This window comes from Porites lutea, chromosome 6, assembly GCF_958299795.1.
Source record: "Porites lutea chromosome 6, jaPorLute2.1, whole genome shotgun sequence".
Classification (NCBI taxonomy): Eukaryota; Metazoa; Cnidaria; class Anthozoa; order Scleractinia; family Poritidae; genus Porites; species Porites lutea.
The window spans coordinates 3,232,315-3,260,015 of record NC_133206.1 but is presented as its reverse complement, the minus strand read 5'-3'; the positions used below and the strand labels follow the sequence as shown (position 1 = coordinate 3,260,015).

General features: G+C 39.4%; 1 protein-coding gene across 1 annotated transcript; it reads left to right on the top strand.

The window, feature by feature from the left end:
• Positions 1-665: 665 nt before the first annotated feature.
• On the top strand, positions 666-27,701 carry LOC140941505 (uncharacterized). Its single transcript, XM_073390511.1, has 14 exons — positions 666-769; positions 6,149-6,386; positions 9,024-9,245; positions 9,843-10,034; positions 11,503-11,665; positions 12,167-12,390; positions 13,784-14,003; positions 15,288-15,544; positions 16,578-16,716; positions 17,804-20,067; positions 23,966-24,011; positions 24,455-24,703; positions 26,462-26,539; positions 26,908-27,701. Exons 2-14 carry the CDS (start codon positions 6,165-6,167, stop codon positions 27,105-27,107), a joined length of 4,476 nt encoding a protein of 1,491 aa, XP_073246612.1. The 5' UTR covers positions 666-769; positions 6,149-6,164; the 3' UTR covers positions 27,108-27,701.

Below are 27,701 nucleotides of genomic sequence, written 5' to 3'. Positions count from 1 at the left end.
GGCACTTTCCATTCGACCAAAAATTCCGGAAATTCCGGGTTTGGGAGCGAATGGAACAGACATTTTCTGGAATTTCATTCCGAAATTTTGGGTGTACCTCGCGAGGTTGGCCTAAAATTCCGGAAAATCGGAATAACCGGAAAATTCCGTTCCATTCGACCATTCCTGAAGTGACCCTTAAACTAGTCAGGAAAATAGAGAGGTATCGTGCCCTCAAAGTAGTCGCGGACTCGGTTTAAATTCCTACGCATGTAGGAGCTACCCACACTGAACAGCGTTATGAAGTCGTCCTCGTCCAATACTTCGCTTATTTCAACTTCATAGTTGTCGAGCAACTCTAAAGCAAGTAAATAGACAAAGAGTCCGCCATTTTTTGATTCCCCTGTTTATTTCGTATTTTCGCGCGAAAATTGGTACGTGATGGACTGGGACGGCTTGGTTCAAACCAACCGGAAAATACTGTTCCATTCGTCACATGGAATACTCGAAATTTCATTCCGGAATTTTTGGTCGAATGGAAAGCGCCCCCTATATCAGCTTCTTTAATTTCTAATTCTTGAAAAGAAAATTCTGCTAATCGAAAATACATCAGCTGCGTGACGTCACACTGGATGCGGACACCAACCGGAAATGATCGATATATACAGTCGACTCCCGATAAAATCATTTACTTCTCGGGAATGATAAGCCAAAAACGATATAAAGAGGGCGAGTACAACAAACGACAATAATTCATGGCCTGTGTAGGGTATGATTTCCTACGATAGAGGTAAGGTAAATCATTCTTACGGAAAGACGGATAGCGGTTCACTCAAGATTCTTTCAATCTCATCAGATATTGATTGATATTTAACTGACAATTATAGGAGTATATGGAAAGGAGACAACGAATTAGGATTATTCTAGTGGAAATAACTGCCAAAAATGAAAGACACAAACTGTCAAAGTAGCCAGAAGAGTTATCAAAAACAGTGGACCGACCTCGCAAGGTGACATCGGCGAACAAGGCGACATTCGTACTGTGTCGATCGGTGCTGTGTGTATCAAATATTTAACAGACAGTGATAACGAATCGATCATCTGTTAGTATTTTAATCAATTTAACGAGGAAGTTCTTTAACAAAATCTAACTTCATTCTGCATTTGTCTGATTGTCTCAACCAACCAAATCAGTCCGCGTCAACAATCATGCCGGCGAAGCCGGGCGTCAGTCGTTCGTTGTGAGTGTATTATGTTTGGAATGAGTCTGAATGTTTGTCTAGTCTGCTCGACGTGTTTTTAAACGCTCAGTTCACGGTAGATTTTATGGCTTGTCAAAGTAAAAATGGTTTACTAGGAGGCGATTTGGTGAACGCCGGCTAAACAAAATTTTAATTACTGACACTTTCCAACATGACTTTAAGTCTATACAAACAACAGTATTTCACAAAGAAGGGTGTTACGAAAACTAAGACCCTCGAAAACGAAGACCTAAGACCTAAGACCCGTCTTAGTTTTCGAGATTACGAAAACTAAGACCCCCTAAAATCGAATCCGTCGAAATATAAAGTCAAATTGTAACCGAAATAGGTCTGATCTATCAAATTATATCATGTTCAATCCTTTCCACCGAGTTTTAGGTCAAATTTAACGGTAAATTTAGGGGTCTTAGTTTTCGTAATTTCGAAAACTAAGACCCCCACCAAAACAATCTCTAAAATTTCTACAAAGTCGAATTACGACCGTTTGAAGACTATAATCCGTAAGACAAACAAAAACTACTATCATACGCGTGCTAGACTATCCGCTTCTTTTAACAATTTGCAGACATACATTATCAATATTGTGGCTTTAAGAAGAGGATGAAAGCTATAGACTACCTACGTATAATTGTACACTGAAAATATGCCTTACCCCTATAATTTTGGTTGTTTATCCTTAAAGTCATAAAATTGGTTTTCCACTGGAGATGGATTTTTGTCTTCGTTGCGGGCTGACATGTCGCTGCGACCTGAATGCCTGATCGCTAAGTGGTCAACGGCGTTATCGGTTAAACATCACACAAAAATACGGATTTTGTTTTTCCTTTTCTGGCCAGGTCATAGATAGAAAAGTGCTTTTATAAAAAGGGCGAAAAAAGGAGAATACCGGTATGCTACATTGCTTTTTTCTAACGTTTGTTTTTATCGTTGCCATCCCGGAGATCACCGGGTTACAATGCAAAGGGGTGGGGGGGTCCGTGCACACTCCGGCCAATCTAATTTTCCATTTTTCCAATAAAAACGGAAAAAGGAAATATTACTTATCCTTGTCATATTTACATATTTTAAAGTAATAACAACAAAATTAAAGACTAATAGGAGTAAGGCATATTTTAAGTGTACAATAGATACGTAGGAAGTCTATGGCTTTGGTCCTCTTTTTAAAGCGAGTCTTCAAATTGTTAGCGGATCGTAGATCAGCACGCGTATGATAGTAGTTTTTGTTTGTCTTACGGATTATAGTCTTCAAACGGTCGTAATTCGACTTTGTAGAAATTTTAGAGATTGTTTTGGTGGGGGTCTTAGTTTTCGAAATTACGAAAACTAAGACCCCTAAATTTACCGTTAAATTTGACCTAAAACTCGGTGGAAAGGATCGAACATGATATAATTTGACAGATCAGACCTATTTCGGTTACAATCTGACTTTATATTTCGACGGATTCGATTTTAGGGGGTCTTAGTTTTCGTAATCTCGAAAACTAAGACGGGTCTTAGGTCTTAGGTCTTCGTTTTCGAGGGTCTTAGTTTTCGTAACACCTCACAAAGAATGCAATTCGCATGTAATGCAAATTCCTCATATCTGATTCGCTTATCTAGGCTTCGCCAGTCACAGTTGGCGTATTTGCTGATTTACACATTATACCCTCGCTCACCCGTGCTTGAATACTCGTAGATCACTGTTAAGCGACAGACGTGAGCCTTACCAGATTTAACAGACAGTCATGAGCCTTAACTTTCAGGTAAAGACTCTGGAACCGGAGCCTCCCTGCATAGAACTTTGTTGAGTAGCCCGGTCGTAGCAGTGAAAGGACCTATCCTTTCTTGCTCTCGTCTAAACTTCGATGCGCACAATTAGATCGTCTCTTCGTGCACGGCCACTGAACTTACTGTTTCAGATCAACAGAGGGAAGAACTGCTTTGACAGTGACACGTTGCTGCTTATAATTATCTCTGCCTTAGTCTTCAGAAAGCTCAAGTATTGCTCTACTGTCTGGTCGAACGTTGCCATCCTCAAACATCAAGGAAATGCAAGCTATACAAAATTTTGCATGCCCAATTGCAACACACACGAGGAAATTTTAGTATATCACCCTAGTCCTACGCCAACTTAAATGGCTACCTTTTGTTCAAATGTTTCTATAAACATAGGCGTACTGGCCGGGGGGAGCGAGGGGGGCTGCAGCCCCCCCCCCCCCCCCAAATTTTGGGCAACTCAGATTTTTTGGGCAGCAAGAGAAAATTTGGGCAGAGCCAGTTTTTAAAGACGTTTCCATGTTTACTTTATTATTATTTTGAAGAGATAAATATTTTCTATTTTAACGTGAAGTCGGCGTAATAATCCAGTTACATTCACACGAGACAGTGGTTGCCTAGCATGTGATGAGTTTCTGGTTATAAGGGAAGGGTATCATATGCTGTTTTTTTTTTATGTTGGGCACTGTGCTGCACTGCACTAGCTGGAATGGGCTATTTCCAGTCGTGAATTGATTAGAATAAACTTTCGCATAACTTTCTAGTCTTTCTAGAATCACTTCCGCTCGTAGAACAGTGTATGGCAGATAGCTTCAGCAGTGGGTCTGAAAGTGAAAAGTGCAGGGGCTGACTAATTCTCAGTTTGAATTACGAGAAGAATCTTAATTTTTTCTAAAATCTATCGAGCGGTTTAAAAATTATTCATTAACTTGTTAAAGTAGACCAGAATGTTTGCAAAACCGCTAACAAGAGCGCCATGATACATACTAATCAAATCCTTCGTTGTAGCAATTGGCCAGAGCTATCTCCATGACCTTTCACACGTATTTTAAAAAGATTGAAACTACTATCAGGTGAAATTGCGTGTCAATAGCGCTTCGTTTTCTTCAGATAACGGCCAAACATCAAGATTTTCCTTTTTTTATCGTATTTCTAACGATAAAAACTTCATCCCAAAATATCTCGATAACGTACTTACAGATTCCGTTTTAACTTCACGAACATCGAGGCGACTATTGGACGAAAAAGCTCTCGTGAACTATTTTGTTAGAACAGTTCCCAGTGAGTAAAATTGCTGCAAGTATAATAGGTAAGGGCGTCATTTTGTTGCTATGACAACTCCAATGTCATTGCAACCCTGATCATAACAACTTATCATCTTTATCTGACACAACTGTGGTGGCAATTTTTCCAAATGTTTGTTTATGGCGACGTAGTTTATGCTTAAACTTGGCAGGTATTGACCCTGAAAAGCTGTATCGAGCCACTTTCATATGCCAGTACGACCTATGTTGCTGCATCGTATGGCCCTCGTTTCTTTTCGACTGTTTTGTAAAAATTTGGGCAACTTGCAAGAATATTTTGGGCAAATGATTTACCGCCCCCCCTGGCAAAATATTGCCCGTACGCCTATGTCTATAAACATTAGTTACAGAGATGTACGTACAAATGCGTCAATAGACTCAATAGCTCGCCCCTGAGGACTTGTGCAGTAAGTTCCGTAAACTTTCAGAGGTGCATGGAAGTCAAAGACGCAATAATCAAAAGCTTGACAATCCCTACTTGTAATCTGCCGCTGGTCAAAGGTCTTTCGGATTTAGGTCGTCTAAGATTTGGAATTATCTGCCCAATGAACTGAAAGATATTTCTTCCTTCACTCTTAAAAACATTCTCAAACAGCACCTCTTGTGCAAGTTTTTAAGAAGTTGATAAGTATTATCAAGGTTTAGGACTGATTCAATCATTTTTGTAATAGCTTTAAAGTTATTTATATATTATATTTTATTTCAATATTCATTGTAAATGCCATTCGAAAGCCCCCCCCCCCCTCCCCCCTCGCCCCCTTTCTGGGATCTGTCATCACATTGTATTTAAGTATTAATGTGTTAAGCTTTAAAACATGCCTTTCAAGATTAAACTTCATTTTCTCTAACCTTGCACTAGTGAAAGAATTCTTCTCATTATAATTATTCTTCTTATCATTATTATTATTATGGATTCACGATGACACAGTTCCCTGTGAAGGAGTCCCATATGAACATCAGGTCTCTTCCAGTGACCTAAGGTGTACATATACCGACTGATGGCTTCAACTTTTTCATCGTTCCCCAGTATTCTTGTGGAGCCGACAAACACGCCTGCTGTCACAGACTTATACACATGACATTTCTAAGGCCTCAAGACCTTTGATTCTTCCCCAGAGCTCCAAGGACAATCGTTATGATCTTCATCACGACACTTCCAAACTCGCCTAATTTCTCGTTTTCATTGTTGGTACTGTTTCCCACTTTCTCTTGTTTCCTACTCTTAACCGGAAGGCAGCAAATGGGCAGGCTACGTCTATTATCAGGCATGATCTTGACTGCTTGCCTAGGACAATGACGTCTGGTTTGTTCTGGACGATTTTGTGGTCAGTCTTGATCTTGAAATCCCTCAAAATCTTGACCGCTTCAGATTCTAACACTTGCTGAGGCTTGTGGTCATACCATTTTGTTCCCCTTTCAAAAACCCAAATCTCTCACAGAGCGTCTAGTGACTAACAAGTGCTACTTTGTCATGCCTTTATAGAGGATGCTGTTTTGGGTCAGCATCTTACAGTCTGATACTATGCGACTTACAGTCTCCTCTCACTCCCCAAAAATCTACACGTCGGTGGAATGCTCTGCTTGTCGATGAATGATTTATAATGTTGGTTTTTAAGGCTTTAAAGCAGCAGTCGAAATCCTTTCTTTAACTGATCTCTGCTTACCCTTAATTCTCCATGTGTGATGCTTTTCCGCTGTTCCCTTGAAAAACCAGCCATAGAGGGGCTTCTCTAGTGACTTCCAATTTCTTTCTGCTCGCACGGCATTTTATTATTATTATTATTATTATTATTATTAGACTAGGGAGCCAGACTAATATGAAAGCACCCTTTATTTTTCTCTTAACAGATTAACTTTCATCAATATGGAAGACCGAAATACAGATGGAATTCAAGAGAGTGAATTTATAGAAGTACCAGTAGATTTGAAGCGTTACGTTATTGGAAAACATGGCTGTGTAATCACTGAAATAAGACAGAATTCGGGAGCGCTAGTTGATCCACTAACTAAAGCAGATGAAGGTTTTTCAGTCAGCGGCGATGAAGAGCAAAGAGCATGCGCTAAGAGGCTCATCTTAGAAAAGGTGGTAAGTTTAAGAAAATGCGCCTCGAGTTTATTTACGTGAAAACATACTCATGGAAACTTTAATTTTTCTTAGTATTAAAAGGCTAGCCAAATAATTTGTATTTGGGAATGCCGAATAGCCATTATCATATTTAAACTTAAAATAAACAACAAACAAATTACAAACGGATATACAATTTAACAGTTAATGAATGAGGCTGAGTATCTTATGAAGAATTATGGAGATCGAGGAGGGTGTTATCCGTCGAGGCCATAGGCCAAGGCGGATAACACCCTCCGACATCTCCATAATTCTTCATATGATACGAAAGCCGAATTCAATAACTGTTTTATTATTCATTCAAAATATTTCCTAGTTTAAAAACATAGCTAAAAACATGCTTACCTCCATCGATCCATCGATGTTCAGTTCATCTTCGATACTGTACGTTTAGGTTTGTCCAGCTCCGCAAATATTCTCCAGATAGCAGATGTCGCCCTTCGAGTTGTCTTCTTGCTGTTCTTTCCATGTTTTTAGCCATGTTTTCGCCTAGTTCTTACTCTTGAAACGAGTGAAATGTCCGCCATTTTTTCAAGTTCCCAACCAAAACAACTCAACCTCGTCCCCAGGTCTTCTCGGTTAACGGTGCCTTAACCTGCGAAAAGCTGCATTTTTGACGTCATTTCCTCGTTAAAGTCAAATTTCTTCCAAATTTGGTCAACAGTAACTGGTTATGGTGAATTAAACGTGTGCTTTTAGCCAATCAGATTCGGTGAAATATTTTGAATGAATAATAATAACAATTAGTTCATGCGTCAGCGTGCGTATGTCGAGATATTGAGCACGCGGGAAGTTTGGAGAGCACGAAAGAGGCGTAAGAGTTGCACGAGGCGCAGCCGAGTGCAACTCTAGCCTCTTGAGTGCTCTCCAAACTTCCCAAGTGCTCAATATCTCAACATACGCACAGCTGCAGCTTGAACCCGCGAACTAATTGTTTTATAACATTATCAAAGTGATCAATGCATCAGTTAACTTAAAATTTTATTATTATAGGGCGCGCTCAAAGCAGTACGCGTCAATGTTTACGTGAGTATATATTTTTTCCTCACAGATAAGGTTATGTTTTTATCCTGAAACTCAGAGAAAGTGTACTCTAAAATGATTGTAAAATCCATATTTAGGTGCCGGAAAACTATTAATTCACCGAAAAATTGTTATTGAGAGAAAACAACTTTGTAAAGAATGATCTCACGCCATAGCCCACACAGCTCGCGGAAATGACAACAACAACAACAACAACAACAACACTCACCTCTTTTCCTTACTATCGGTAAACAAATTCAAACGTTTCCCCTTAAATTTCCTTATAAAACATACGGCAAACGCTTTATCGTGTACTGCCAAGTTATGGATGCACTCAGGAGACTCAGGTTTGCTAAGCTCACAACAACTCGAGGAATTACGAATAATTTATTGACGTCATCAGCGTGCTCAATAGGAATATGAAGCATCCTCGCGCTATTGAATTTGATTAGGGGAATTTCTAGCTATGTTATAAAACATCTTCAAATTTAGGTCTGAGAATAATAGTATAATAAAAGGGCCACCAGCAACCATGATACTTAACGCGCGATTTCAGTATCGGCGCCATTTTCTGTAGTACGGCAAGAGACGCGTTCTTTCTTGAATACCAGAAATTCCTGGTCTTCCGATATACAATTTTTATCGACTTCTATCGTCGTTTTTTCGAATTTGTAAATAGTTTTAAATTTGTAAAAAGTTGCCATTAGTATTTAAATGTTTTGCTTTTTGATATTGAGGTTTACATTATCCTGTGAAGAGCGAAATGAAGCTTGTGAAGCGATGTCGTACTCCGAGGAAAGGAAACCTTCATGTTGTTTGGTTTTCCTCATCAACTTTAGATCAGAGCTGTGGAACGAGAGGAGATAGGCGCTTGGATTGAGTGGGAAAAATCGAATAGCGAATTTGCTGATGCCCTCCACCATCGGGTGACAAAAAAATCACCATTTTCACTGGGACCATAATGCACCTTGTTTTACCCCTGTCGATGAAGGGATATTAGGGAGCTTAAGCAACGACGACGGCGACGGCCACGAAAACGTCACTTCAAAAGTGAATTTGCGCTGCTTCAAACTTTCCCGTGCTTATTCCATCTCGTTTAATTCGTCAAATGTTGCCAAATTTTTGGAGTTGAATTCTAAAGCTGACTGTATCAAAGTTTAGGAAAAGAAATGGAAAGTTGTTGTCTCCAGTTGTGTTCCCGTCCTCGACAAAACGTGAAATTAGGCACTTTTACGTTGTAGTCGTGCAACGACAGCAAAGAAATGTACAAAAAAGCGTGATGCATGTGCAAAGTTGTTGTTTTGCCGATCTAAACCTATTGCGTTATTGCCGTTCTCTTCGACGTCGCCGTCGTCGTTGCTTAAGCTCCCTATTAACAAACCCCTTAGTTACTTCCCTGAGGAAAAAAGAGTGAGTTGCGACGAATTTTCTCCAACCTAGCAGATTTGCAAAATGACACATGATTAATGGATCTATGGTGGTCCTTTTGTCAATTAAATAATGCGAAAATTGCATAATTGCAAAGCAAAGTGTTCGAAGAGGCTCATGCCTCACAAAAGTGTACTTTTTTGACAGGAAGAAATCAAGAGAAAGATACACGAGCAAGCTCCGGTTGACGAACTAGTGAAAATTCCAGGAAAGTACAAAGGTTTAGTTATTGGTAAGGAGGGAAACAACCTTAAAAGAATCAGCAGTTGGACAGGTGCAAGGGTGATTCGTAGCAATGGAGAGGTGTACATTGTTAGTGGTACGGAAGAACAAAGGCAAAAAGCAAAAGTTCATATTAAAATAAAAATTGTAAGTACATCACATCAACGTACGTCATAAGGAATTGTATTGGAATCTAGCTATTGAATCTCAGAGTACATTATGTTCCTGTTACGCATCGCTGGATGGAGCGTGAGAGCTACATAAGTGATTGGAAATGGGTATAAGTGATATGTCATTTTTGCAGTAAAGGAATATGGAATACAGGTATTCACTGCAATCAAATGCACACCCAAATCGTTACAATTAATTTGCCCTCGATGCTTTTTGAGGCAAACTTGCATCTATGATACCAGCGAGCAAAGACAAGGACGTTGTTTATTCATTAAACTCAACAGACAAGATCACTCCGACAAAGCTTCATGAAAAAAAAAAAAAAGAATACAATAGTATGAAATCCGATCATCTCACTTTGGACTAGATTCGCGAAAAAATATCAGCGCAACAGGCAGACTAAGCTCTAATGTGTCAACAATCCAAATAATTGTCTCAAAATCAGCAAGGACAAACTATTTCCACTTTATTTTTTTAAAAACGCTTAATGGATAGGATACCCTATTTTTTCAACAGTAGGTAAGACTAACGACTACCCTAATAGATCCTCCCTTTTTCAACATTTATCTATAGGCTGGAGCTAGGTTGAGGGGCTTGGAAAATGACCTCAACAAAACCTATCACTACATCGATAGCAGCTATCTTCCAGCAGACTGCAAACTCAAGCTAGAGAAAGTGGTACAAGGCGATCATACTGAACGTGTGCTGGATCCAGGCACACATGCATACTACCGCCTGAAACCAGTCCAGAATCATGAGCCAAAGGTGTGAATGAATTTGTTCCGTTTAGTTTTGCGATAACAGAGGATATTTATATGTGCGTTTGCTCGTAATACTTTAATATTATATCTGAAATCTTTTATGGCCCGGTTATTAAACGAAGACTGACTTACACCAAGGTTTCCAACAATCAGTGGACGTGAAAGGTAAAGGTCTTTTCGTGGGTTGTTTCAACCAGATAAATGCTTTTCTCCTGTGGTCTAGAAGCCTACTCGACACTGTTCACGGGGAACAGCAGGATTGGCCAATATGAAAATGACTTGGAATGCGGTCCTTTTAAACACAGGATAAACCCCCTTTAAATAACTGATCCCTAAAATGTAATTCTAACTTGAACTTATCATATCGGCCGGTGTGCCCGTTACACAAGTTCATTTTAAGCCTCAGACGTACGAGGAAATTCAGACGGTTACCTTGGAGGAGAACTGGTGGCCGTAACCCCCCTCCCGCACCCTCCTTAAGGTTTTGCTTTGTTATGTTTTACAAGATTAAAACTGCTTGAAGATAACCTGTGCTGAGTTCTATTCTAGATGATATAAACAAACAACAATGAGGTTTATTTGCATGACTATACTAGCACATACAGCATTGGAAAGCTATTTTTTAGGAATCAAAATTACATCACAGGGCAACTACGTTACTTTGATAATAATTTGTTACGGACATCAAAACAAGCTGAAATATATTTTATGAATACTATATTGATAAAGTGATTAGAGGAGTTCATCAGTTCATTGATCAAACCGTTTATAGGTAACTGGGTAATATTTGGAATCAGAGTCTTGACTTTATAGTAAAATTTATTCCAAATCATATAGTATGTAGGACATCGCAAAAAAAAAGTGAACTTCGTCTTCTATTAGATTGGATCCACAAACTCTAACGGTTTCCTTCGTAGTTTGATTGTATCTGCCTATTTCTATCATTAGTTTGTGATTGCTTATTCGTAGTTTGACTAAAGCCCTTCTCCCAGCTGTTCCTCTTGTTAAGTCTAAGTAATTAGAGGTTTTATGATCGGTTTTAAAAGATCTGTAAAATTCAAATTTTGAGAATGTTAAAGGGTGTTATAAATATTACGAGATATGCTGGGGACCTGAAAGTACACAAATTGCTAATTTCAGATAGTATTTGTATCGTTTGAGGTCTAAAATGTGTTATTACTCAAGGTCTTTCTTCCTTTTCTAATATGTTAAGGGTGTTTTGCTCAAAGATGGCTTGACATGAATTATGACGTCATGTCTTGAAACCATGTAAACCGAATGTCTTTAAAATTTGCCAAGTGTTGCTCAAGTGATAAAAGAGCAGCGAAGAGGTTCTGACTCAAACTTGCTTAAAAAAATCGGAGAAAAGCCTTTGGTTAACATTTTTTCAGAAGGAAAAGCCATTTGTAGACTACGTTACCGTTAGAGTTTGTGTAACAAACGTGATCATAATTCTAACTTTGTTTTTCTAGGAGGAGTGCAATCCTAATGATGACCCGATCTATCTACAACAACTTTTAAAAGATACTTTAGAAGCCTTGCATTTGGTGAAAAAAGAAATAAATTCTAAAGAGTATCTCAAAGCCGTCATGTGGTGTCACTTCGGAACGGGCATGATCCGGGGACCCAACCCAGGTGGGTTACAGCATTTTTAGAAACTGTTTGAATGAGGTCTCCGGTCAGGTGAAATCAAATCAATTTCCTTTTTGTGTGGATAATACGCAGTAGTGACAAAAATATTAAACGTTGGTTCTTAGATTTAATCATCTGCTAGAATACCATCCCATGAAACTAATTTATATCACTAGCTGACCGTCGATGTCTGTGGTGTCCCTGTTCTTTTTGGGCATCGCGTTGGGGTATCACCCTCATGTAAGCAGTGGTAATGAGCGTTTGTTGATCATGTTCGCGTTGTACAGGGCTTGTTTTTTTCCTGAATGACCCTTCATGACTCTGGTGTAAAGTTGCCTTACGTGTGATATAAAGGGCCAGCGTTCTAGATGCAGTGTTGGAATACAGTATTAGAAGCAGTATGTTAGTCACGAGGCTCTCCAAAGTTTCATCTCCGGGGAAAAAGATAACATTTTATAATTTTTCTCTTTTTTATCCCATTACCAACATAAAATACCTTGACAGTTGAAGTTACTGAAAGACATTGGAGTATTGATGAGATTAAGGAAAAGCTGGGATCTCCTACAGACGGAGTTTACTGGAATGTTGCATTTAAAGAAGTGGCGAATCTCGACGAAAAAATCTTAGAAGAAAATGTTTGCGACAAAACCCCGGAAGAATACGTGGATTATGCAGCAAGGCATGATTTATCATTCTTAACGCCATCTGGACATCAACTTAGATTTAAGGTAGAATTTTAACACAGGCACACAAAAATGGTGCATTTAATTTATAAGCTTGCATGCGTCACCCAACTATTTTACACTGAAAGTAATGCTAGAGACACTCTGCAGTAGTCAGTAAGCCTCTTAAAGCTTATAACTCGGAGTAAATTGAACATGAATGGAACGTTCATCTAGGAATTGTTTAGCCTTCCTCAAGCAGAAGAAAATTCCAGACAATATTTGTTTCTCAGAACAGATATTTAAAGAAAACAGTCGTTGGGTGCCCCTGTTTAAGCAACTCAAAGTAAAGAGTTAGCACCTTTGAGCTACTCAGAGCCACTCTGAGTAATCAGTGAGCAGCTGTGTGTTCGACAATGCTTGATTTTAACGATTCTAATGTTGACAACTGATGACTTTGACTTTTTATTGGTCCCACGGTTTACACTGGTTATCTAAGGTACCATAGGTGAATTCCCAGAGGAACCGCAATTAATTTGTAACAAACATTCGTTGGAGTAATTCTCACCGATCTGTATAATGTTGCGAGCAATATTGAGCAACCGGTGCAGCATTGAGTGAGACATCAGAGTTGTACCATTGAGCTCAGAGCCACTCTGAGTAGTGTGCGAGCCCCTTTTCAGTCTTGGCCACTTCTCAATCTTCACGTAAATGCACTTGACTTGGCAGTAGCATGTTTTTTAAACTGGACGCGGCGCCGTGTGTTCGCGGGATACTGTGTTGCTATGCTTGCATCACTGGCTATCGCAATGTAAAAGCTACTACTACTACTACTGGTAAAAGCTACTACTCGTCTTCTTGCTAGTAATAAAAATCGTTCTTAAAGGCAGGTGTTGTCTGCGTTGGTTATGCAAGTGCACTCTTGGCGTATTGTTTCTGGCACAGAAAGTAATAATAATATTATTCATGTGTCTGTCTTCGTTCAATGCAAAAGAGTTCTATTTTCATGTGTTTAATTTTTAAAGGCTTTTCTTCTCTACAAAAAATCATACGCCTACCTCATCGTGCACCGAAATGCCCCGCATCTACCCCCCAAACCGGTTTGTCTCGGTTTTTCCAGCCAACTTCCTGGGAGGTAGCCATTTTGAATAATTTGCTAAAACAATTCGTAACTCATTTACCCTGCTGCATATATGATGAAATTCGTCCTAGCATTCCCGGGATACTACTTTTCCTCACTCAGTCATGAACGAAAGTACAAATTGTTTATATGATTTCGGCACCCGAAGGTAATAATGTAATATTATTTTTGCGGCATAGAATGAGTATCCGGTGCGGTGGTACTTGCAAGCTGTTCGTTTTACTCCTTTTGAATTAAGATATTGAACTTTACCGAAATAAATTTGATTAACTGATTTTTGTAAAAACGTTTCTACAAAATTCCTGTTTTATATTTTAGATATGGGTCACAAAGAAAAACGCCGGGAAAAGCTTGGAAGAGATCCCACTACCGTTAAGTGATGTAAAAAACATCTTGGATGAGATACAATTTAAGGACGAAGCTACACGTTCACGATGCCGTGGATGGCTGGTTCTACCCTCTCGGAGATATCTCCAGGCAGATATTCTTTTCCCTGGATGCGAATTTGATTGTAGACTGACCATTCGTGGGCAATCTGGTAAGATATGAGTTACTTGTTGATATCACTAATTTAACGTTAGTAACCATAAATTCGCGTTCGTAGGTAAATGTTCAATTTTTCAGTTGGGTCTTCATATAATAAAAGAACGGGTATTCTATTGTCTTTAGATTCCCAAAGCATATTTGCAAAAAAAAATTAACATCATTCTAATTCTAAAACCGTCACGATTGCTAGATTTATTTACTAGATTGCAATTTTTTAATCGCGTTTTCCGTGTAAATGCGGCTAATTTAGTGTGCGGAACGAGGTTTTAAACTTTCAGACGTAATTTTTTCTTTCTGAACAATTAAATGTTGGCATCTCAGTCAATGAAGCCTGCCTGGCCAAATGATCTTTTTACATGGAGACGTACTCTGCTCAAGTATAGTTTTTTCCCAGGGGGAGGGACTCATGCACTAATGTCGGCAGGTCGGAGTTCTGTCCACTACAGCACCGTCTATTTTACACATGGTCCAGACTGCCTTTGGATCATAGTAACAGCTTCATTTGATCGATCCATAAGTAGTTCTTTATTAATGCTCCCAACCCATAACCCTTACTCTAAAAGCAAAAATCTAGTCAAGAATAGTTGTGGGGAAAGGGGGTAAGGAATGAAGTACTCCAACAATGGATAGCAAGTCACTTCTCTCTATATGAGGGTGTAATTATCCCGATGATAATCCCCTAGGGTAGAGAAAGAGGTTATAATCCTCTCTGGGGGGGGGGGGGGTGATAATTTCCTCGGATAACGAGAGGTGATCAACCTCCCCAGGGGCTTAAAATCCCTCAAGGTAGAGAGACGTGATAATCATCTATATGGGTGATAATCCTCTTTAAGGGGTTTGTAATTCCCCAAGGTTGTGAGTGAGAGGTGCTAATCCCCTTTTGTGTACGGTAAGGTACCTCTCTAGATTTCTAATGCCCAGCTGGGGTCTATGGTCGATGGAGGATGACCTGTATGGGAGCACTTAATCCAAGACCCATGTTTATTGAACTGCCAACAACTTAAATAGTTTAGGTTTTAGTTTTTTAGGCCAGTGGCAGACACTTACAAGAACCTCGAGAGAGGGAGGTTGGATCAGATATGTAAATACCAGCTTTAAATATATTTAATACAAATTGTAATTATCTACTGTTCTTGTGACAGCTTGCATCTGTGAAAGAAATTCTCCATATTATTACTGGTAAAAGCGGGTCTATGGTTATCGCATAAACTTTAATTTATCCTGTTGTGTAAATTAGCTTAAACCAGAACTCACACTGACTTTCGTTGTTCTTCAGATTCAGGACTGCACACAGACTATAAGCCTCATGAAGAAGAGATGCAAGCTTTGTCCATATACCTGTCCGAACTAAGTTTAACAAATGACGATGAGGAAATTTGTCTTCCCGAGAGAGATATACCGGAGGGATTTCATCTTATTTACAATCGTTGTTGCAAACGTTCCCAGTATGAAATAACTGCAGGATTTACCATCATTCTTTCGAAAGAGCGCTCATGGCGAAGCGATGCGATAACGGAGGAGACCAGAGAATCGGTATATATAGTTTACATAGTCATAATTTAAACTATCAATCTTGTTCATTGTCTCAAGTAGAAAGAAAAAATGGAAGTAGGACGAAATTTAGAGGATCCTGACAAAAGACCGACGCTATAAAGTTTTACTCGAACAAATAATGATAATAATAATAATCCAAAAAAATAGAACCTTTTTTCTTCCATACTTCCCTTTATTCCGTCTACGCTAGAGGACCTACATGTGTAATCTGAATAATTCCAGCTACCGGTTAACCTACAATCACTCCTGGATATTTTTGTTAGAAATAAGTGTCTGTAAGTTGATACTGAGTCCTTGTTGTCTCGTGGAGAAAGTGAAGAGACCTTAAAATTGTAGGCCAGAGACAGAAGATCGCGAGAAAGAATAATTCAAAGGATAAGAAGAAATAGTACGAAAAACAAATAAGGAGAAAAGCTGAAAATACCATGCAATGTCCAGTTTTATTCTGTTATTGCTTTGTTCTATAGACCTATTTTTTGTTAACTGGATTTAAAAGTGATTGCAAGACAGCAAATAAACTTGGCAATCCCTAAAACCGTTTTGAAAAACATTATTCAACAACGTCAGCACATATTAACTCTTTCTGTTAACTTCCCTGACACTGTAACATCCAAATTCACAGCTCATTGTCGATGACACCTGACCAGCCTCTTGTTGCGTTTGTTTTACTTTCATTTTGGAAACTAATTCTTTTAGCACAAACAAATTGGTTTTTAGAGCCCAGTCTACCAGCCAATTACTGAATGTCGTGTGGGAAGAACAGTGAAAACTATATGAAGCGGGCCCGATATAAAGCGGACGGCCCACGTGTTAAGACAGCATGAACGTTCGCGAGCCCTTAACATTTCTCTCCATATTTTTTTATAAAACCTAACCGGTATTTAGCATAAACCTCTGTTAAGTGGACTAGCGAGGATCCCGCAAGTGTCAGTTTTGCTGCATTGAAATTATTGTTTGTTATATCTGTAGATTCTGCTTTTAGAACAAAACGTATTTCCTCTTTCTCTTGCAGAAGGACTTTTATCTTCACTGCAGAGAATGGGACGAGTTACTAAATAGCGGAGAGTGGGAGCCAGACATAATAATTCAGAAGCTTCCTGAGTTTCTCCGGTTTGTGAAGAAAGTTCAAAGTCTGGTTCTAGCAAGGACAGGTTAGCAAAAGTGCTGTTGTGGTTGGTTTTGCAGGGGCGGATCCAGGATTTTTTTTAGGAGGGGGTGCACTCGTCTCTTGCTCTACTTCAACACCAATAAACCACATAGTTTTTTTTTTTCGCAGAATACCAGTTGTATTAGAAAACCGCAAGTCATTTCGGGGGAAGGGGGTGCGCACCCCCTGCACCCTCCCCCTAGATCCGCCCCTGTTTTGAAAAAAGGGTTTAAAGGAAAACCCTTGCTTGCGTTCTTGTCTTTTCGATCGAATTTTTTTTGAGACGATCTTAAAACGACTATGCAATACTGGGAGCACAATGTGTACGGGAGAGAGTCACCTATGCTAATAAGAAGTGAGTGATGTTTAGAAACCACTAAGCAACGCAATCCTTTTTTCATTTCCTGGAATGAAAGCCGGGGGACGATTTTTTTTTTTGCTCCAAAAGGGGGCAATTATTCGAAGGGGGTGATTATTTCAAATATTGCTCACTGGAAATCGAGCCCTAAATACATGTATGTTGCTTCATTATCCCATAAAATAAAAAATAATAATTACATGAGATATACTGAACATGGGCTGTCTAAGTGTTCCAAATTTGGTTCCTTGATTAATTTTCAGTGTTAGTATCCTCGGCGTCAGAGATTGAATCGACTGAATCATCAATGATTTTTATTGTGTGTGTGTGTGGATAAGACTCCACTTCAGCTTCATCCTCCAGTTTTTTAACGTGAAAGGGAGGGGATAAAAGAAAGAGAAGATGGCGGGAGGAGTAGGGGGCGATAATTCGAAGGAGGCAATTATTTTCAATAACTCCGTCAAAGCCAGGGGGACGGATATTCGAGGGAGGCGATTATTTAAATATTTCCGTCAAAGGGGGACGATAATTCAAGGGAGGCAATTCTATTATTCGAGGAAATACACCCTGTGTCAAATTTGTTTCTTATTAACAACAACTGGCAGCTCAAACAACAAATTATTATTTCAAAGGCTTGAATTTTTTTCTAAGATACATCCCATCCCATATTAATATCCCACATTTGTTTATTTATTTATTACAATTTTATTTATTTTCCTTGTGCTAATTTTAGTTCCTCCTGAGATCCTTGCCAGGGGGATAACAGCCTTGAACGCTTACAACAGGGCTCTTAACGACGGAAAAACGTTGGTCAAGAGGGTGCCAATAATGTTGATAGGACAAGACCGCGCAGGAAAAACCAGTTTAAAGAAGTCATTGAAAGGAATCTGTTTTGACCCAAAGGAAGACAGTACTGTTGGTATAGATATAGATCCTTCTCATTTCAAAGTGTCTACGGACACATGGAGGACAGGAGAAACGGATCAAGACCACAATACCGATACAGCTATCACCTTTGATTATCAAACAGCAAGACACATTATGTGGAGTTTGAAGGACAAGGGTGAAAGCACTAGTGAAGAGGAAAATGCAGGTACCTTTGATTCAGAACTTTCTAAAGTGGTAGTGGTCTCGGATGTGGCATTAGGTGATGGGGGGCATGGAGAGACATTTAGAGATCCACCTCCTGCTACTGGTGGAATTCCACCTGACTCAGCTGGAGCAATTCAAGATGACGTGAGCTTTTCTTATTCAGAGGTTCCTGACGAAGTAGCAGCGGTTACGGAAACGTTACTTAAAGGAGATTGGGAGGAAAGTGGGGAAGTCATTTATTCCACCCTGTGGGATTTTGCTGGACAGTCAGTTTATTACGCGACTCACCCACTATTTCTTACGAAGAGAGCGATCTATTGCTTGGTTTATGATCTCAGCCTGGATCCAGACGACAAAGCAAAGCCCGTGGTGAAACAAGGTGTGTACGAGGAAATTCAAGAAAGCTTCCATCTGAAAACCAATTTTGATTATCTGGATTTTTGGATGACATCTGTGGCTTCTTTAAGCGACTGCCAAGAGGCAGATCTTAGCTCAAGCGCTTTGCCAAAAAAGCTTCCTCCAGTTTTCTTGGTGTGTACACATGCTGATGTACCTTACGATGGTGGAAATCCCCGAAACCTTGCCCGTAGGATCTTTGGTCGATTGAAAAGCAAGCCGTATGGTGTCCATTTGTCTGATGTATTCTTCGTAGATAACACAAGTCTTAGCATCCAAAAAACTGATTGCCGACAGGTTATGCGATTGCGACAAGAAATACATACCCTTGCCAGACAACTGCCCCACATAAACAAGGTCATCCCAATTAAGTGGTTAAAATTCGAGAAGGCACTTCAGGCTTTTAAAGAAAATCCTATGGGAAACAAGTACATTTCTCTGAAATCCGTCAGAGATGTTGCGTTACAAGTTAGCAATATCACTAACCACGAAGAGTTTGAGACATTGATGAACTACTTGCACGACTTGAGAAGTCTTCTTCATTATGACGACAGCGAGCAGTTGAAAAAAGTGGTCATTTTGGATCCTCAGTGGTTAGTTGACGTATTTAAGAAGGTGATAACTGTCAGGCCGTATGATCCTGATGAAAAACATTTTTTAGAGCTATGGTTTAAGCTTGAGAAGGAGGGAATACTTGATGAACAACTTCTGGCTCACGTCTGGAATCCTTTGTTCGAGGACAAAGAAACCTCAGATAGCCTTATTGGAATCATGGAGAGATTTAGCTTACTGTGCCCCTGGGTTTCCAATGCTCCGAGCAACAAGGAATACCTTGTCCCATCAATGTTGATGTCACATCCACCAAAAGAGGTTCATGATCTTATTGAGTCTGCTGCGATTCCCTCTCTGTTTATTAAATTCCCAAAAGGTCATATTCCTGTAGGCTTTTTTCCCCGGCTAGTCGCACAATTCCTTCAGTGGGGAAAAGATGGATTTTGGGCCCAAGAGAAACCTCAGCTGTTTCACGATTTCGTCAGATTCTACGCCTCTGGAGGTGCCTTCTCTGTAATACTTTTATGCCATTCCTCGTTCGTTGAGGTTGTTATTCACGGAGGGAATTCCAGTATTGAGGGTCCTGATGATGTCTATCCCAAACGCAGCACTTTAGCTGACTTATCACCCGACAGTAAGGAGGTAGTCTGTGCTCGTCAGGTGTGTAGGCAACTAAGCTTGATACTTGAGTGTATGCGCAATGAGTTTCCCTGGCTGAGGAATATGACATATGAGATGTGTGTCATTTGTCCCGTCTGTTCTGGGGGAAGGGTAGTTGCCTTCTGCCAAACGCATCGCGAAAAAGAATGCAAACAAGAACAATGCCTTCACTTCTGGAGAATTTCTCAGTTGTGCAATTACACGGAAAACATCACCTGCACGAGGTCGGCTGTTGCTCAAAACACCAAAGTGAAGGTCATGCAGTTTTCACCTTGGTTTCCTTCTCCAAAACAACAGGTAATAACTTCACTACATTCCCTCCGAGCTTTTCTGATTTTCTGGGAACGCCACATCCTGTCTATAATTTATGAATTGATGCCATTACAGCTACCTCATTTTATATGGTCGGCCATTTGTTTCAAAATTATGACGCGATATACCTGCGGTTTTTTCCCACGTATACTTGCAATCATTTCTGCTACACGATATACGTGCGTTTTTTTGTCACGTATACTTGCGTTTTATTCCCAAGTATATGACCATTTTCTTACAAACGCGCATATATATGCGCACAAAAAAGCCCATATATATGCGTTACAAGCAAACATGTGGTATATGTGGCCACAGAAAGTTGTCATATAAGACGCACCGAATTATACCGTCAACAAAAAACCCCTTCATGTACGATGGAGCTGAAAAGTAACTTCAGTTTGAATCAAGCAGGGCCACAATGGCCGCGTTAATTTCAAGCAAGGTTTGGTTCTTATTCACTGCCCTCACCGCCAGTAGTGGTGGTTGTTAGCTCCCCGACAACGGATTTGTTGGAATACGTGGATTGTTTCTTGAGAGACTGTGTACGCTCGGTCAGCGTGCACAGTCTCTCAAGAGACAATCCATGGATATATATTCCAACAAATTCGTTGTCGGGGAGCCAACAACCATCAGTACTGTTGGGGCAATGAATAAGAACCAAACCTTGCTCGAAATTAACACGGCCATTGCAGCCATGATTTACTCAAACCAAAGTTATCTTTCAGCTTCATCGTACATGAAGGGGTTTTTTGTTGACGGTATAATTCGGCGCGTCTTATATGACAACTTTCTGTGACCACATATACTACATGCTTGCTTGTAACGCATATATATGGGCTTTTTTGTGCGCATATATATGCGCGTTTGTAAGAAAATGGTCATATACTTGGGAATAAAACGCAAGTATACGTGACAAAAAAACGCACGTATATCGTGTAGCAGAAATGATTGCAAGTATACGTGGGGAAAAACCGCACGTATATCGTGTCATAATTTTGAAACAAATGGCCGACCATATAAAAGGAGGTAGCTGTAAACTTTTTAGTTTCAATAAAATTGTAACTTAAGGCAATTCACGTACGGAGATGACGTCAGTGACTTCGAGAGGTGAAAGTTATGTTGCTCTCCCAGATGGTTACTTCTCAGCCTAACTTCTCCGTAACAGGAGCCTATATTATCGTTATGGAGTCCTGAGAGTAGTACATGTAAATAGGCTACAAGTGTAAAATTAATACACGTGCTTGTCAAAAGAGGATGATAACGTGGTAACGTCATCCGTAATGAACAGAAAATCTTTTACATGAAAATATTTCTAGCTGAAATTAAAAAACAAACAAAACAATCATGCGCGCCAGTGTTTAGTTGCATTGCGAGTTTTTAAAATTGAGTCGACACCAGGCCATAATATTGCCGTGATATAATTTTGGAGGTCATAGTGAAAATAAAAGCTATAAAGCTGCCGGAACTCTACCTCGGAATGGTAATATGAAATAAATTGCTTAGAAGAAGATTACCAACCAGATGAGAAGGATTTCAGTATAACAACGACGTATCATTGGCACCGTGGTCCATAGTCGATGTTTTCGACGATGTCGAGGATAAAATTTATGCATTTGATTCGCTGTTTACTGAGATACTCGACCGTCATGCTCCAGTTAAAACCTTTAAAGCACGCTGTAAGCCAAACCCATGCGTAACCGACAACATCCGCGGATTGATGAAGACCAGGGATGATTGGCGTAAAAAAGCAAAGAAAACAAATGACCCGCTATCCTGGACTGCCTACAGATATTTCAGACAGGAAGTAAAGAGGGAAATTAGAATTGCTGAACGAGAATTTGTTGCTGAACAAATCCAAAGGAACCCAAATAACACCAATAATATCTGGAAAGCAATCCGCCAGTGTGTCCCCACTAAATCTACATCTCAGCGAACATTTAGTAAGAGCGTCAAATCTGTTGCAGACGAATTTAACCAGTTCTTCGTATCTGTTGGTCAGAGCACTGTTGACAAAATTACGTCCCTGGCTAATGAATGCAACTTAACACTTAATCAGAATTATTTCGTGCCGAGACAATACGCTTCCTCTGACCAGTTCACACTTAGTACCGTTGATTATAAACAAGTAGAGCGTATAATAGCAGCGATGCCTTCAAACAAGGCCCCCGGGATAGATAAAATTCCGATCCGTGTCATCAAAGACTGTCTTAATCCAATTGTTCACCCAATAACGTCTATCGTTAATGCATCCTTTCAAAACTGTGTTTTTCCATCAAAATGGAAAACAGCCGAGGTTACACCCATCCTAAAGGAGGGCGACCATGAACAGGCAAACAACAATAGACCCATCTCACTTCTACCAGTTTTATCGAAGGTTTGCGAAAGGGTAGTACATAATCAACTCACCTCGTATCTGCAATCAAATGACACCCTATCAAAGAGTCAAAGCGGTAACAAGAGATGGCACTCTTGTGAAACATCTGTCATTGAAACAACAGACACAATTCTTAACGCCATCGATAAAAAGAAGTTAACGGCAATTGTACTATTAGATATGAGCAAAGCCTTTGATAGTGTCAATCATGACACGTTAATTTTAAAATTGCAAGATGTCGGAATTTCCAGTGACACTCTCCAATGGTTTCGTAGTTACCTAAGCAACAGGTCACAAGTAGTACGAATCTATTCAACGCTATCTGAGCCTTTGTCTGTGACCAGTGGCGTTCCTCAAGGAAGCATCTTGGGCCCACTTCTTTTTAGCATATATACGAACGATCTTCCATTGATCCCACAGAAATGCAGCACCCAGAGTTATGTAGATGATACGAAACTCATTACTTCCTTCGAGCTTAAAGCCAACCTGGATGCAATTGCTGATTTGGAAGACGACCTGTTTAAAATAGGGGAATGGTGTTCCAACAATCAATTGTTACTAAACCCTGGCAAAACCAAGTTGATGATATTTGGCAGCAGGCAGATGCGTGCAAAATTCCAATTTCGTTACCTTTCCTTTATGGGTAAGGACATTGTCCCTACAGACACCGCCAAAGACCTTGGTGTGACTTTGGATTCTAATTTAACTTACGATGAACATATAATTAAAACCGCTTCCTCGTGCATGTCCCGCCTTGGCCAGATAAACCGTGTCAAGCATGTCTTCGACAAACGTACACTTTTGATGATTATTAATTCCTTAGTTTTTAGCAGGTTATTTTATTGCTCCAATGTTTGGTCAAATACCTCAAAATGTAATGTCAACAAGTTACAGGCAGTGCAGAACTTCGCATGCCGCATTGTTAGCGGCGCGCGTAAATTTGACCATGTTACACCAATTCGCAAGGAGCTAAATTGGCTTTCAGTTCCCAGTCAGCTTTATTACCGGAACGCTACAATGGCTTTTAAATGTATGACCGGTCAAGCCCCTGAATACCTTACATCAAAATTCATAAAGCGAGCAGAGGTTAGCCGACGTAGCACCAGAAATTCACAGCTTTTACAAATTCCCTTTTTTAGAACAGCTGCCGGTCAGAGAACATTTTTCTATAGAACTGTGAACTTATGGAACTCCCTAGACAATTCCTTTAAACTGTGTAACTCGATTGATGTTTTTAAAACTCGTTTACGTACTAAATTACTTAAAGAATTGTAATTTTATATATATTTTAAAACATTTCTTAATTGTAAATAGGATCATGTATTGTCTTTGAAAAGCCCCTTGGGAAAGTCAATAAAGTATGTATGTATGTATGTATGTATAACAACAGATATAACGTTTCAGTGAAGTTTTCTTTTAAATGAAACATTTTACTTCTAAACCAATAATGCATTGTTCCTAGCTTACTTTTACACCTAAAAGTGTATATTTGTTGTTTATTCGCCACAGCTCGCAATTAGTGAACGTGACGAAGACCCATTTACGTCTGATGAAGGTAAGCTTAATGTTCGAACAGTTATGTGCCGAATGATTTGTTTATAATACATATAACTGAGCCACTGAAGATTTAAGTAAAAACCTGTGGGTTTACAGGCTTAAATTTATATGCACCTTCTTACACTTGCTTTAATTATGACATGTTGAAATAAAGAAGCCTTAAAGTCATGTAATATAACGTTTTTATCGTTAAATTTTTAGCTTCGGTTTTATTCTTTCCATCATCGTTTCTCCCCTTCCTTTCTTCTAAGCGGTTTCAATCACGACGCTAGTAAAATTCAACTTTTTGAGTAGCATGATTGGCAACGATGTACTAAAAAAAGAAGATACCGTGTGTTCTCAACAGTTTTTAACGAAAATTCTTTCCTGGAGTACGTTCTGGAAAAATATATCCCAACGCGTTGCAGCATTATTTTCTAACAATTTTTCTAAACAAACTAGTTTCAGGAAATGAAGAAAGAGCGCTTGCAGTTCGTAGCAGTGTATTTGACCATCTTCCGTCCAAGTCATGTGACGCCAAACAAGTTGTTCGCAAACTGCAGGAGACCCTTGAGTGGAAACAATCCTCTCTCGAACAACCAAACCTTGAGGACAAGAAATGGATCCGCTGCTTGGCAAGAGAAGCTAAGCGTTCAGACAGACTTGATGTGGTAAAATACTTAAGAGAAATTACACCTGCTGGCACTACTGGTAAGTGCGTCTTTTGCTCATTACCTTTTACACCTTCCTTATGTAGGGAGTACTCAACAGTTTCCTCTTACCTATTCAAACTACTACTACGTTTTTAACACAGCCTGTTCCTGTAGACCAGCATCTTCTGTATCCTTTTATTTAAGCTGCGATGATACGGCCAACGACTTCGCGCCCTTCACAGCGTTGCTGTGTTACGAGTTAAAGAAAGATGTTGCTAGTTTTACCATCCGCGGGAGCAGCTAATGTCGCGCAACAATTGTTATTCTAAGTTACAATTTGTGCGTTGGAATACATCTTTACGGTTCGTCAGAGCTTGGCAGACAAGCCTAAACTCGGCCGTGACCCGTGAAAGCAACGGTTGTGGCCGCCCTTAAAAGAAAACGCGCAGCTCACGTTTCAGAAAGATTCAAGATTTAAGTCTTCGGTCAATCTCTTTACATGGTACGGGGCAGATTAATTGGATTCCGTTTAGATAAAGAAACAATTTTGTTTCAATAATGATCATTTTTGGTTTCGGAAGTAAACAAGTGACAGTGAAACGCTCAAAGTAAAATTGATCTTATGCGTCTATATTAGACGCATTAGGAGGCATTTTTCGAGTGAGAGCTTACGTACTCTCGTGTACGAATTCATCAAAAGCAGGTTAGATTTCTGCACTAGCTTGCTATATGGCCTCCCTAAAAAACAAATAGCTAAGTTGCAATACGTGCAAAACGCTGCCTCTACTGACTAGCAATGGGCACCACGAAGTTTTCCTCAATCACTCCTGCATGTATTTTGTGAATTACACAGGCTATCGGGGCAGGCGCGCATACATTTTAAGATTCTATTATTAGCTTTTAAAGCCATCCATAGTCTCGCATCTGCATATATTAGTAATCTTCTAGCTATTAAATGCAAGTCCTCCTATAATCTTAGATCCAACTCGGGCATTTTCTTAGAGCCACCCAAGGCTCACGCTAGTAACTGTGGGCAAGCGTGCATTTCAGGCAGCGGCGCCCATTCATAATATAAATAAATAAATAAATAATTATTTAGAGGTAGCACATCCACAAAGTGGTTCTTCGTCTACCTGATTCCTGGTCGAATTAGAATTTGGAAATGTTGATTTTTGAGGAGACGGGAAAACCGGAGTGCCCGGAGAAAAACCTCTCGGAGAAAAGGAGAGAACCAACAACAAACTCAACCCACATATGGAGTCGAATGAGCTGTCTTTAAAACTACGCAATATACAATCTCTAGAAACTTTTAAGAATTCAATTAAGACATTTTTTTAGACAGGTTTTTGAGCAGTGAATTTTTATACCTTTTTCTAATTTGCAATATATCATTATGAGATTTTAATACTAGTATTTTCAAATAAATTTCTTATGAATTATACTACTAGACGTTTGTTTTTTATCAGTTTTACGCTTAACTATTTTAATATTTCATAGATACTTGAATAACTAAATAAATGTAAAGCGCTTCTGATCTGTATGTGTAAATAGCGCTATAGAAATAATAAATTTTTATTTTCATTAAATTAATAAATCATTGGTCCTGATTAAAAGTCGCGCCAGCTGAAACAAAAAATAATATATAATGCATAAATGTGAAAAGAAAAAAGTCTGTTTCAGGTTGACCTCTACAACTATGACAAATTAATTTATTGACGTTAATCAAATTGTTGATTTTTAAAGAAAATCACCAATTAGATTTCAGTAGTATGTCTCTAGTTTAGAAAATAAATTGTCTGCATGTGTTTGATTTTAGGTCCATTATTACCTGAAACTCTTGACGTAAGAAGAATCCCTTTTACCCAAGCAAGGCAACTTACTGTGTCCTTGACCGGTATGATTAATTAATTAACTGAAATATGAAATAAACGTTTTTCACAGTTCTCACGACATTTTGACCGTGAAACAAGGACTTCTCCTTTGGTTACAAGTGGTTACGATCGAGCCAAGAAAGACGAAGGTGGATTAGTAAGGGAAGGGTCCAGAATTGACGGTCGTGATGCGCATGCGGTGTAGACATGGGTTTAAAACTTCAGCTGCATGTGGTCTAGTGTAGAGTAATGGTTCAAATCAGAGTCCCCGCCGCACAGCACAATTCATACTCTCGGAATATCTAAGTGTAACATTTTTAATCAACGAACACGCTAAGTTGTTGCTAAAACTAATCAATGCCCATTCATGTTGTTTTTGTTTTTGTTGTAGTTGCATCCGAAGATAAGTGGAAGTTTGTTGCTGAGAAACTGGGCTTGAACCAAGACGAAATACGTTTCCTTGATTTGCGACACACAAATCCAGCTGAATCCCTTTTAGGGTTCGTAACAAATCACCGTGATATGAATGTGGGAGAACTTTACAAAATCTTATGCGAATGCGGGATACCCGTTATTGCAGATAACCTTTAAACTGTTTTATTTTAGAAAGGGGAATGACAGCCACAGCTTTTGTTTTGCATGTGCATGGGCCTACTTGCAGGCAGGATTTGAAGTACAGGTAACATCTATATGCTATCCATACGACAATGCCATTTGTCAGTTGTCAGTTAATTGACCGGTAGAGGGATCGGTGTAGAGGTGTGCCGCCGAAGCCTTCAAACCCTGACCCTGTTTAAGACAAAAATCGTTCATTTCTCTACCTGCATGTTTAAGACGAGATCTTATTTATTTCGTTTCGTATACAGTATTAAGTCATTTTTAAAACTAACATCATTCACCTCACCCCGTAAAACCAGCTCGATTATGGAAACCGTGAGCTCAACGATTATATAATGGAGGGAGCATGCGGCGCAATTTGTCCACTACCTGACCTATAGCTGAAGATGATCCGTTTGGGCCATATATTAGCCAAAAAAAAGGGTACATTTGGAGATATTAATTTTATTTAATATACTTTTTCAATTCTATGGAATGACGTTTTTTATCTTTAAACTCCTGAAAACAAATTTCCTCACCTGGAGTAATTTATCGTAGAGGCTTAACCCAATTTATGTTATGAGGTTA

Excerpts from the sequence above, each read along its gene's own strand:
- LOC140941505 (XM_073390511.1), top strand. The coding sequence starts at position 6,165 with ATGGAAGACCGAAATACAGATGGAATTCAAGAGAGTGAATTTATAGAA. Across the intron at positions 10,035-11,502 it reads TCCAGAATCATGAGCCAAAG|GAGGAGTGCAATCCTAATGA; the intron begins GTGTGAATGAAT and ends TTGTTTTTCTAG. Across the intron at positions 26,540-26,907 it reads ACTTACTGTGTCCTTGACCG|TTGCATCCGAAGATAAGTGG; the intron begins GTATGATTAATT and ends TTTTTGTTGTAG.